The 12,260-nt window shown below is 49.6% G+C and overlaps 2 protein-coding genes across 2 annotated transcripts; one reads left to right on the forward strand and one right to left on the reverse strand.

Moving 5' to 3' along the window:
- Nucleotides 1–235: 235 nt before the first annotated feature.
- On the reverse strand, nucleotides 236–2,623 carry CDV56_100191 (transcription factor domain-containing protein; the record flags this gene model as incomplete). The annotated part of the gene is made up of 5 exons (XM_026753810.1): nucleotides 236–1,015; nucleotides 1,060–1,575; nucleotides 1,625–2,285; nucleotides 2,364–2,492; nucleotides 2,556–2,623. 5 exons carry the CDS (start codon nucleotides 2,621–2,623, stop codon nucleotides 236–238), a joined length of 2,154 nt encoding a protein of 717 aa, XP_026614713.1.
- Nucleotides 2,624–7,784: 5,161 nt separating this feature from the next.
- CDV56_101440 (putative C6 transcription factor) lies at nucleotides 7,785–10,272 on the forward strand (the record flags this gene model as incomplete). The annotated part of the gene is made up of 5 exons (XM_026755059.1): nucleotides 7,785–8,182; nucleotides 8,233–8,344; nucleotides 8,412–8,885; nucleotides 8,964–9,124; nucleotides 9,369–10,272. The coding sequence occupies 5 exons, from the start codon at nucleotides 7,785–7,787 to the stop codon at nucleotides 10,270–10,272; spliced, it is 2,049 nt and encodes a 682-aa protein (XP_026614714.1).
- Between the last annotated feature and the right edge of the window lie 1,988 nt (nucleotides 10,273–12,260).

Raw genomic sequence — 12,260 nt, forward strand, 5'->3', positions numbered from 1 at the left:
TTGAAAGGTGTGGTCTTGTCGCTGCTCGGGGGAGGATTTGTGTTTTGCATCACGCGCTGGGGGCGAGATATGCAGCGGTGGGCTGAGGAGAAGTTTCATTTAGATGGGAAGAGTGGGCTATAGAACCGCCTTGGACTGCATCGCGCTGCACTCATTGACGAGTGATGACTGATAGACGATAGAGTATAGATCTATATATCCATATTTTGTTGCCGTTGCCGACGTTGATGTACAGTCATAGGCCATGGCTCGTATACATGCTCTCCGTGTCGTTCATAAACGTGTCCACCGAATGCAACAGTCCCAAATCGAAATCTGACTGCGCGAGAAAGTCCTGCATCGTCGGCTCCAGAAATGTTATTGCTGTTGGGAATCCCACTGCGGCGTCTTGGATCGAAATCCCAGGCGCTAGATTGCCATACCCATTGTACCCTGGGCTAGTGTTCGCGTTCGCCTCAAGCTCATTGCCCGCTCTGATAATCGACCCCGGTCCCGGTGGCAATGGAGTGGTTTCGTTGGTATGAGGTAGCGTTGGAACGGCAGACGAGGCCGGGATATTTCCTGGCCCGAGAGCTTCTGCTCCGTTCACCCTCGTTTCCTTTCTGCGTCGTTCGTCCCCGTACCGTTCGAGGCAGTATTTGACTTGCTCGAGATTCTGATAGAATTCCGAGGCCGCAAGATTGCCGTTCTCGCTCATTGACTGCAGTACAGTCAGGCCGGTCTCAAAGGCGCCTAGGTCGCTGCGGCTACCGATGGGCAGCAAGCTGGACATTGCAAGCACTAAAGAAGACGAGAAGAGGTAGTGCGCGTGAAAATAGCCAAATACCGGAAGGGAGCCGTTGATGTAGCGCGTGAGTATCAGGGAGTGACTGTGACGGGCTGCGTGTATGCACGCTTCACCCAGAGTCCAGACGGGTTGTGAGATGGCATTGTCCTCGCTCGTGGGGGTGGCGTCGGACTCGCTGACTTTGATGAGGAGATGGAGGAGGGTCGGACGGGTTGTCAGTATGACGCACTGTCCAAATCAGCATTGTTCCGGATGAGGAGGAAGTCAAATACCTGATTGAAAGCCAGATGCAGAGAGCTGATATGTTTCGTGTTCATCTCAGGGTCGTTTTCATTCAACCGCAAATGGTCGGGTAGTGTATCTACCCAGTTCTTCAATGCTTTTAGCAGCTTCTGCACGCGCTGGAGAAACGTCTCGCTGTACTTCCGACGGCTGTAGAGTTTCGCAATAGTTTCGCCGACAATCCGAGCGAGCTCTATATTGGCCGTCTGATAGTCAGGGTCCGAGAATTGCTCATCGTGCAGCTGCGCCGGGCTGATCCTGGACGGCATGTCCACGTGGATATCATCGTCAAGGATCTGGGATGGCATTCCCATCTTTGATCCCCACATGCGATCGAAGACGTAGATCGTCCACCAAATTCGGACTCGATGTTGGCGCTCGACAGGGTCGATGAGCTGCGACTCGGGGATGTTATGATTCAAGCCAATCTGCAAACTCAGGCGCATCGCGCTGCCGATCAACACATACGCCGAGTGGCGTCGATTGAGATAGTAGGAGAACAATGACTTTATGATCAGTCATCTTCTTGAATTGTAGGGGGAGCAAAGGACAAACCAATAACAAGAGCGTCTCCAAATGGGTAATGCTTGTCCTCTCAGGCAATACCTGAACCAAACTGAGGGCGCGCGCAAAATAGGAGGTTCCGGGCACCCTCGACCCGGACAGAGGCTCTGTGCGGATGGAATAAGCTTCGCCAAAAGCGAAAAGAGCAAAGAATTTGCACTGATTGACCTTGCAGTCAAAGTCACCCGTGCGATATATTTCCTCAAGCTTCTCCAATGTCGATTTACGCAGCAGCAGATGATAAAGACATCCAATCTGACGCAGCACGATCTTCACCAGAAGCCGAGCTTGCTGAAGGCTCGGCCACTGTACATACGCCTCGTTGGCCGCTGCGATATTCGCTTCCTTGACATACTGCATCCGAGGAATATGAGGTGTCTTGTTACTACCGGTCAGAAAACGACGGAAACGAGTAGCAAAAGCCGTGCAGGCCGCCTCGCCGATGAAGATGGGCGGCGCGGATGGATCATAGGGATGAAACCATGCACGATCACCGATCAAAGGGTTACGGACACTAGTATTGCTTTCATCTGGCTGCTCTGTGAGTCGCGACTCACTGGTTTCGGCGTCATGGGTCGGTTCGGCCGAGTTTGCCGAGGGGGTGGATTGTTCCTTTAAACGTCGATTTTCCGATATCAGATTTTCCAAATAGCTGGAAACATAGTTAGCAAAGCCTGTTCGTTCGAGGGTCATGGAAACTAAAATTGATTGAGGAGTATCCTTCGCGTACCTTTCGCTCACTTTGACCTGGCGATCGCGTTGGGTATAGGCGCACTCATCTGCACAACCCACCATGCGGCATTTGGCGCATGGCCGCTCTCCAGAGCACTTGATCTTATGCGCATGACAACGCTGGCAACTAAGTGGTCATCTCGAGCAAGAGTTAGATATCATACTTTGGCCAACAGAGATAGTGACGCACGCAATGACCTTCCTCCGCTTGGAGAATTCACTAGTCCCCGCCCTGTGTGTGTTCTTCCGCCGGTTCATCAGTCACGACACATTGATATTGATCACTTTGAGCAAAATCAATAGATCCTCTGTGACAGGCAGTGTGACAGCGCGTTCTTCAAAGCCCTTGGCAGATTCTGAACTTGCTTGAGGCCGCTGGATGGTGTCATGTCGCCGTGTCCAAACTGCCAAGACCTCGGCGTTACTCGCCGAACTAGACTACTTGTTTGACCAATCAAAATCACCCAGTTTGAACGATGTCTAAGGTGTCTAGGGCAACGTTCAGGCACTTTTTAAGTGTGATGAAAAAATGAGTATGACTGGCGTTGTTGGCAGCCTCGTATGAATCGACTCTTTCTAGTTGCTGTCACAGGATGCTAAGGCCTTTGAAACTATCTTGAGGGCATAGCACGCAAGAAAACAAACTATAACTCAAAGTGAAGGGCGTCGCTTCTCTCATTAACTGAAGCAGATTTGAATGCCAAGTAGATGTGTACGAGATACCACCTCATCGAGGACTTCTGTTGTCAACTGAGTTTCAAGATGGCTGGGCATAGGATGAACGATGGCAGAATGCTTATAGCAGTTATGCTCATGTCAACTTCGAGTCTTGTTGGCTGGGTAATACGGCAGAATGCGCGTTGAAACGGTTCTGATGAGGAATTCCCGTATGATGCGTTATTCTAAGTCGCCATGGTCGACCTTCAGCAGCCATTTACATTTGTGGATATCCTCCTCCAGAGCAGCGGAGGCTGGCGGCCCCGCGCAAGGTTCAACCTAGTAATGATAATCCATTGGGCTAAGTTCGAAGGGTAGCTTGACCGAGGAGGGAGAGAGCTGCATCGGTTGCGCTGGCAAAACGACAAAATGACGTGCGACGAGGGTGCGGTCCAGGGAATTGGAAAGGATGCACAGGTGTAGGTGGAGGTGCAAGCCAGAAAAAGCGAGAAAGTATGTCACTGAAATCCATTAGAAGAGCCGGTAGACACTGAATCCAGGCCAAACACAGTGGGGAGAATTGTACGGGTTGATCCTGTGCTTGGAACTGAAGAAAACAGGCTGACTCCTCCAAATTATTCAGGATTCTCAAATCGCCTGGGCAATTTATTGTCCAGTATGCTGTATTGCTGGTCACAGTGCCTTTAACTACCTCTGCATGTTCTTCTTGTGTGTTTCAAGTGCACCGGTGCGTCAATGAGTCCAGCGGCGCTTCTCGGAGCATATCGTGCCAACCAACAGTTCTGGAACATCTTTTGAGTTCGTGACTTCAGTCACCATGCAAAAGAGGATGTTGACCCCAGACAGTACCGTCGCGAGTCCATCTTTTCAGGGTTGACCGATCGCGGAATCCTATGCCTAAGACGATGATCACGTATGCTGTCTTCAAAGGCTTCAGTTAGCGGATATTGTCAGGGGTACCCAGTCGCCTTCAAGTCCTGGAAGCAAAATATTTTCAGAGCAGCTTCGGCTGTTAGTACGCGTCATTTGAGTCCTTACTGGCTCCAATGACGGGGGCTGCCGGTGCGTAACATCGAACAAGGCGTCTAGGAATGTCTATGGACTGCTTAGAGAGACAAATGAGGTAGCTTTATGATCATGATCGTAATGAACCCGGCGTAAGTGCATGTCTTCGTTTGTGTGTGCGTGTATCGTGGATTTGCGCCTGGAACGGACGAAGGGAGGGAAGGATTCGATGGCCTTGCAGAAACGCGTCCTTTGCTTTTGGAGGTTAGCTGAGCCACGTTAGTAACTTCAAGCGGCTGATCAGTTGTCTACTTGTGATAGTCAGATCCTTATTCACGGGATTATGAGGTCAAGATGACGATTCCTAAACCAGGATAATTAGAGCCACCCAACCTATCCTATCCAAAGACATTCACGTTTGAATCCCGGATAGTTTGATGAAAAAAAAAAAAGGAGAGGATGAGAAACGCAATTTGAGAGCGCGAGAGAAGCTGGCCTGGTTGGTACAGCAAGCAGGACAAGGCTTCGAAGAGCCATGAGGGAGGCAGGATAACCAGTAGAACAGACAGGCGAACCCCTAGGTGCTGAAGCTAGGAGCGAGCAGAGCGCACAAATTCCTTTTGAAGGTAGCCCGTCCGATCAGTCACAGCCATTGAGTATCATCATGCAATCTTTCCCTTTTGAATATTCGCGTCCCAGAGATAGACAATAGAAAGATAGGCCTGGGGGAAATTCTGTTGGTCAATGTAGAGAGGGCAGGCCCACGTAGTAATTAGCATCGGTCGGATTCCTTCTCCAGTGCCAATTAGAGGACGGACGGCCGCACAGCATCCTCCACCCTTCTCTTCTTCCCGCTGGATCGTCGACCTGGCCAAGGTAGAATCGCCAACCTCTCATAGAAATGAGGGGTTTTCCCTACTATACTTCTTCGCTCATACTTTTCCCGAACTCAGTATCATGAGAATCGTCAGGAACATGGGTCTGCTTCCTGTACCATGGATTTGGCCTGGAGTCAGACCACTCTGATATTATGACCTCATCTGAAAGCTCCTCCTCAACCATCAGGTTCTCTTAATGCTCCTCTTGGGCTTAAAACGTCTCCTACAATGTCTCTCGGCCACAGTCTCCTTCTTGTTTGTGCCATTGCGTACGGACGACCTGTCCATAATGATTGACCGGAGGGATCATCTCTGGTAGTCCCCCTCAGCACCACTAGGGACGTGACCAAGAAAGTAGCAACAGCAGCCACACATGAAAGCAAAGCCTTACAATCATACTTGAAGTCGAGTCATGGTCGAAACTTGATGAGATCGATGATCAGTACCAACAGTTTCCCTGGCCACACGCTTGGCCCTGAGTTAAGAAGACAAACAACTGGTCGGTGAAACCTCGAGAACGCGCCATTCTGAGAATTTTTTTCCTTAAAGCAACACGAGTTGGTAGGGATTCAAAATTTGGTCTGGAGAATCCATTTTGCTAACAGGCATTGTTGATCCATAGTCTGCTCATTCATGCGAGTTTGTCAGTGTTGGCAATCGTGTCTACCTGAGTGCGGCTCAACCACCACAGGGAAAAGGGCTTGGTCGCATCGTTCTTCCACAATCATATCTTTCGCAACTCATCAAACGGTCCATACCGCCATACCGCGTACCGGTCCCGATAATGTATCTTCGCTTGTCGCCGCTAAATTCAGTGCCGTCCGTGTCACAAAAGCTCAAGCGTTAAACGAGTCACTGCGATACAGATTGACCCGTCGTGATATCAGAGTCTCGGACAGCATGCATATCTTACCAAATGACACCGTTTTCAGTGCGGCTGTAATCCATAGACATCTTGGATTGTGTTGTGCTGCACTGATTCATCCCGGCTCACCCTCGCACGTATCCTGGTCGACCATCGACTTTCAGTTGCCTTCTATCCTGGGTTGTCCGTTATAAACCGTCAATTTCATGGCCGAAGAGAAGTATGTCAGAAGAGAAACGACCAAAAGAAGACTGTCGACCAGTTCTGTGACTGCTTCCCGCTAAGAGCGACACATATAACCGTCACTGAGCAAGATTTTCCCGTTTGAATCGCAGTGAGTCGCATCAAAGTGATGGCAACTCAGTATCATCGTGTCTTGCTCGTTGGGCACCCCTTCAAGCTTCTGAAAGAAACCCAAAGTCTGGCCCACAGGGAAGCGGTTTGATTTATTCACAAGATCATGACGGACAACAGATTGTGCTGATTGCATCACAAGGCGGATTCGCAGACATGGAACTCCCGACTGAATGACTTTGTATCGCTTTGTAGCCATTTGCTCTGCTGCGGGTGCCTCAATTGACAGCGACAAACGACAGGCTCTATCGCGATCGAGACCGGTTTATATTATTGTTTCCATTAGTGGGAAAGGCCACTTTCATCCGCGTCCCAATTCCCTCATCACGACTGGCAACGTTATGAGCATAAGTTCCAACGCTTGAGGTCTCTTATCGCTCGTCTCGCATCTCACACTGCACCCAATAAATTTATTCAAGGAGAGGTCGAACGGAATTCGAATTTCGAGAATATTGCGCGGGCTAAAGGGGTATGATGGCCTATGATTTGCGTTGTCAGTATGGGCTAAGGTCTGGAATCCGTGAACAATTTCGCAACCAACTGTGGTCATACATCAACATCTTTTCCTGGGACGATAGTAGCAACCATTCGCTTCACTGCTCCAGAGGATTACTATTCCGCTCTGGGCTGAAAAGGTTCCGCTTGGGGAGCAATCGATGAGAAGTCGCTCAGACGACATCTTCCGGACATTTGCTCAACTTTTGGCGATTTCCTCTTGAAAGTTCTCCGAATTCTACTCAACCTTGATCCTCGGACACTTTGCCACGCGACTTTTCCGTGGGTTTGTAATCTTTTGTCTGGATGACACGCCAGCTAACTCGAAAAATGCGTAACGCTACACTCATCGCTTCACTCGTGGCCTTCATCAGTCGTCTGAGTAGACCGAGATAACCTGTCAAACTGCGAGTGTAATCAGTCTCCAAGAATATACGCCATCCTCAACTAAAAAAGCACGTCAGCGAGCCTGCATTGGGCTGTTTGGCACATGTGCACCTCATGCCAACACGAAGCTGTATCATGGTGATCGCTTTTCTCCATAACAAAATATTTGTGTTAATCATGAGCAGGACCGGTATCCATCACTGACCAGATCAAGAAGATGATCAGATAATGTGAACGAATTGGCTCAGCCGCTGGGGAGCAATGGATCAGCAGGGTGGCAAAAAAGGGCAATGGGAGGAAACGACTAAAATTTTCTCTCGGATGTTCTTCGACCTCTTCTTATTTTCTTTTTACTTTTTCATTGCCTCCTGGATCTTTGAGGAAACTTTTTGCCTTGGTCGAATCGCCTAGGGATACTCATGTGTACAATGAGCAGGTTGAGGTCGGAAGCGAGCCGACTCCCGCCCGCCCTGTGGCGCAAAAAGGACCACGGCACTCACCTCCAGCCTACCACGATCCATCTTCAGTAGGCTTGGTCGTCTCAACCAGAGTCCAAACGGTCTGTCTCTTGTTGTTTGCTGGGAATCGAGCTTATTATTATTATTACGGGATTGAGATCTCTTCTCCCTGCCCGTGACCAACATCCTTTCCTAGCTCCACACCTGCTCTGGGCTAGCGCGTGTTCACAAACCACGTCGTCTGTTATTGAAGGTCGGGCGAAGGGGGCTGTTCAGGTAGCTTTCTCATCCTTGAGAATATGACGGACCCTAATCGTCCTCCTTTTTTCTCGTATGGATCCTATCCATCTTCATCAGATTACCAGGAGAATGAGCCTGCATACAGTGACTGGACATCGTCTCAGTTCCCACAGTCACACTTTGGGCCTCATATCAATTATGAGCCGATTCCTAGCTATGTCGAGAACCCCGCAGGCCCCCGAATCAGCACTGGCGAGCGATCTTTGAACTCGAAAGTTGCCATACCCCGGTCAGCAAACCCCAGTAGTTGGACCAGCAGCGGGCGAGTCAGTCGGGCGTGCGAAAACTGTCGTGAGCAGAAAGCCAAGTGTAGCGGCCATCGCCCGACCTGTCAAAGATGCCAGGAGTCGGGGAGTCGTTGCTCGTATGGTGACCGGAAGCGAGAGAAGATGGCCAAGTGCGTTTTGTCATTTTCTTGTTCTAAGAGATTCTGACAGTGGGTAATAGGCAGCTCAGTGAGCTGACAAACCAGGTTCAAACCTACGAGGCTTTGTTGCGCGATATCTATCCAAAGTTGGAACCCCAGTCCGCGCAATATGTTGAACAGGTCCTGAACGAAGTCAGCACATCCCATTACGCTGCTGTGTTTCTTCTCTTTGACCCGCTGGGACTGATGAATATCATAGCAAAACCCCGACAACGACCAGTTCTCTGGCCAACAAACTGCAACGCCATCTCCGGCTCTTAAATTATCTGATGCCGCTCGTGTCTCAAGCCCCGCCGCTTCTACTCCAGTCTTCTCACTGGGGGCTTTAGATTACACCAGCGAGGATTTCAACCGTGATGAGAAAATTCAAGCCATGGGCTTCGTCGGTGAACATTCTGAGATTGCCTGGATTCACAGATTGAAAAGATTACTCGACCAGACCTCCGTCGCGGCGAGAGATGATTCGGATCGTCATTCGGTTGCTTCCGCGAATTTTTTCCTCGATGATTCGGATATTACTGTTTTGGATGATATCGATCTCTCGCAACGACCCTCGCAAACGGTTGCTGATCAGCTCGTGGACGAGTATTTCCAAGTTGTACACCCTTCCTTTCCGATTATCGGCAAACTTGTCTTTTTGAGACAGTATAGGTCATTCTACTCTAGTCCTCACGTACGCCCGGGGAAGAGGTGGCTCGCAGTACTCAATCTGGTTTTCGCTATTGGCGCAAGATGTTCTCGCTATTCACAGGGGGCCAGTGGGGGTGTCTCGGATGGTGAAACACTATACTTCTCGCGAGCATGGCGACTGAGCATGAGTGACATTGCTCTGCTGGATCATCCAAATCTTCAGCAGGTGCAGGTGGAGGGTCTGACTTCATTCTACCTGCTATCTGTGGGACAGGTGAACCGGTAAGTGTTCCATGCTACGACATCAATTTCGAGTTTCAAGCCTGACCGTACGCCTCCTCACAATATCCAGATCTTGGAGAATATGTGGCATTTCATTACGTTCCGCTGTTACGATGGGATTGAACCTTCGGAGTGAGAGTAATACAATTGCTCATGTATCTAAGGAGACTCGTTATCGAGTCTGGTGGTCTCTTTTCATGTTGGATATCTCACTGTGTGTGATGACTGGTCGCCCACCGAGCAGTAGCGATGATTTCCGCACTACTCCTCCGCCGGTACCTTTCAAAGAGGAAGATTTTTCGGATGATCGGGTGGTTCAACTGATTGCTGATCACGAGGCTCGGGGCGTGTTCATGGAAGCTCTAGGCAAGGCAACGGCGGAAACGGCATTGACACCAGAGATATCTGACCACCACCTGTTCAACGCGAATAGAGAATGTGAGCAAGTTGCGTCCAGTGCCATCGAATCACTAACACCGAATATCTCGCTATACTTTCTCCACAACGTCGAGTTAGGAATGATACTGCGAGAGTCTGTTGACACACTGTATGCTCCAGGAGTCGCTCGAAAATCTTGGCGTGATATTGAGCTAGCCGTTGCTGCACTCAACTCCAAGGCAGACGTTTGGCTGTCCAGGCTTCCGCCCGCATTTCACTTCGAGACAGGCGCCCGTGTATTCGAGCGGCAGAGGTTGAACTTGGCATTTCGCTTTTACAGCACCAAAATCATAATAGCCCAACCCTGTCTTAGCCGCCTCACTCGGCAGGCTCCCGGGTCAGAGCCACTCGGAGTTGCGTGCGAGGCGATGGCGACCATGTGTGTCGATTTCGCGGGGCAGATGCTCGATCTTCTTCCTACCATACCCGAGCCCTCCTGGGTCTACCGTGTCTCTCCCTGGTGGTGCTTTTTGCACTATCTGATGCAATCAACCACCGTTCTTTTAACTGAGCTATTACTCGTGGCAGAAGTGGGCACCGTCAGATACAACCGACTGCTAGAACAAGTTTCCAAAGCGACTCGCTGGTTGTCAGAAATGTCGACAAACGATCCATCTTCTGCAAGAGCGTGGCTCGTTTGCAGAGATCTCATCTCTCAACGTGCCCCAGAGCTTGACCTCCGAGCCTTTTCAGAACACCACAGAAATTGACCATATAGCAATCGTATCCCAGCATTGTGTGCATTCATACACGTGAGCCGCAGCTGACACATTGCAGTCATTCGTTATGTTTAAGGCGTCTACGCATAAAGGCATCCATCTGAGCACCAGCCGCCAGCCTTCCTCTTATCTCGACGGGGACAACCCATTCCTTGCATGAATATCATGCGGAATGACCGACCCATTTAGATTCGGGCGTTTCCCAAGACTCGCCTTGCGAAACAACATACCACTACTCCTATAGAATTATGGTGTCAACTTTCAATAGATTTGGATCTCTTCAAGATCTCTCCGGTATTCGATGGTATGATGGAAGCCTCCGCTCATCGTATGCGCTAAAACGCGCTAGAAGACCCGTGCAACTACTGAAGGGGGAATTTCTTCGATGGGCCACAGTTTCCCACTCCGCTCTTTCCAACAAACGTGTTCAAAGTTTTGTTCAGTTGAGTGAGGGTCATTGTATTATCGTGACACTTGGCTTGATACTGCAGAGACTTTAACCAAGGTGACGTGGCTGATCATTGGACCAAATTGAGCTCAGAACGCCAGAATACGAATACAATTCATTAACACGATAATCACTTCTTCAGTGCTGCCAATGACGAATAATGGAGACAGTTCTTACTTCTTTTCCCGCCCCCTTTATTATTTTATTTCCCCCTCTCTCTTGTCTATTTGATATCTCGAGATTCCTCTTTACCTCGTTGGACTTTTTTGTCTCCCTATGCACACTTCACGCCTGCCGCAGGGCCCTGCCCTGGAATGTCTGGCGCAACTTTTTTATTTACTTTTCCCATAATTGGGAGGACCCGGCGAGATGGGTCGAGAAACAAAAGCAGTAAGAGACCGAGCATACCACCAATTCCTTACATCGATAGTGGGCCTATCCCCACTGATCCGTCTCCTGCCATTTGCTGGGAGACAGATCCGTGGCAGCGGTAAGGTCCTTCTAGCCCGATAGTTTATTAGCCAGATCCCCAAATCTGTCGCCCGTTCGCCCATTTGCTCATCTCCATTGACCGGAAGTACCATGGATGATGGGTCGAACATAAGTGGACAGCCTCTCATTCCCAGCTGACCTATCCGCGATGAGCCGACTCTAATTAAGAAAACCTTCCTTTTTTGGGGGGGCTGGTTTCAGGAACATGGACTCGCGTACAGCAAGAACCAGTCACTGTGGACTAAATGTCAAGATTGTAAGATGACTACGATCTATTTGTCTACTTCAGCGCACTATCTGTGATCGCGACGTGCCATACGGTGAGTGTCACGGAGAGAAGGAGGAAAGGTGGGCGGATTACTTATCCCATAGTTTCGCACGCCGCCAGCTGCAAGTTGTCGTCATACAACATGGCACTTCTCATTCTGATTGGTGCTCGTTTCCAACATTCTTCCATGGGCCCCGATGGATCGAAAAGCTACAGGGTCCGGTCGCGGACTTGAGGCACCATCGCCGTGGGACTAAATGGAGATTATTGTTCTAGGTCCCAGAGTGACTCTCCATGGTAAATACTGAAAGACTACCTAGTGGTTGCTGACCAGTCGTTTAGCCTTCGTTGCTAAAATGGATCACTCGAACGGACCTCGTCCGGGCAAAGTGGTTTGGCTGATAATGGTGACTGGCGAATGGCAATACCATCAAGGAGGAGCATGTCCAAGTCATTATCTGACAGTATATCAACAGTACAGGCTGCTCTCATGCTCCTGGATCACTGACAGATACATCCATTTACAGGAGGATATGGTGAGGGATGGGCCCCAAAATTCTGAAAATTGGAGGCACAAGAGGTCATCCTTGTTTCGGAGATCTACTCAACATCATACATCTATCTATTTGTTATTATGATTTGTTTGTTTTTCTGCTTAGATAGATAGTGACAGCACGGGCCTTTTGCTGGGTATGAGATCATCACCTTCCACATCGGGTAATTATCCGGTAATCACTGCCTTTTATGGTTACAGGCTCTTTCCTTGTTGGG

Source organism: Aspergillus thermomutatus, assembly GCF_002237265.1.
Source record: "Aspergillus thermomutatus strain HMR AF 39 chromosome Unknown NODE_86, whole genome shotgun sequence".
Classification (NCBI taxonomy): domain Eukaryota; kingdom Fungi; phylum Ascomycota; class Eurotiomycetes; order Eurotiales; family Aspergillaceae; genus Aspergillus; species Aspergillus thermomutatus.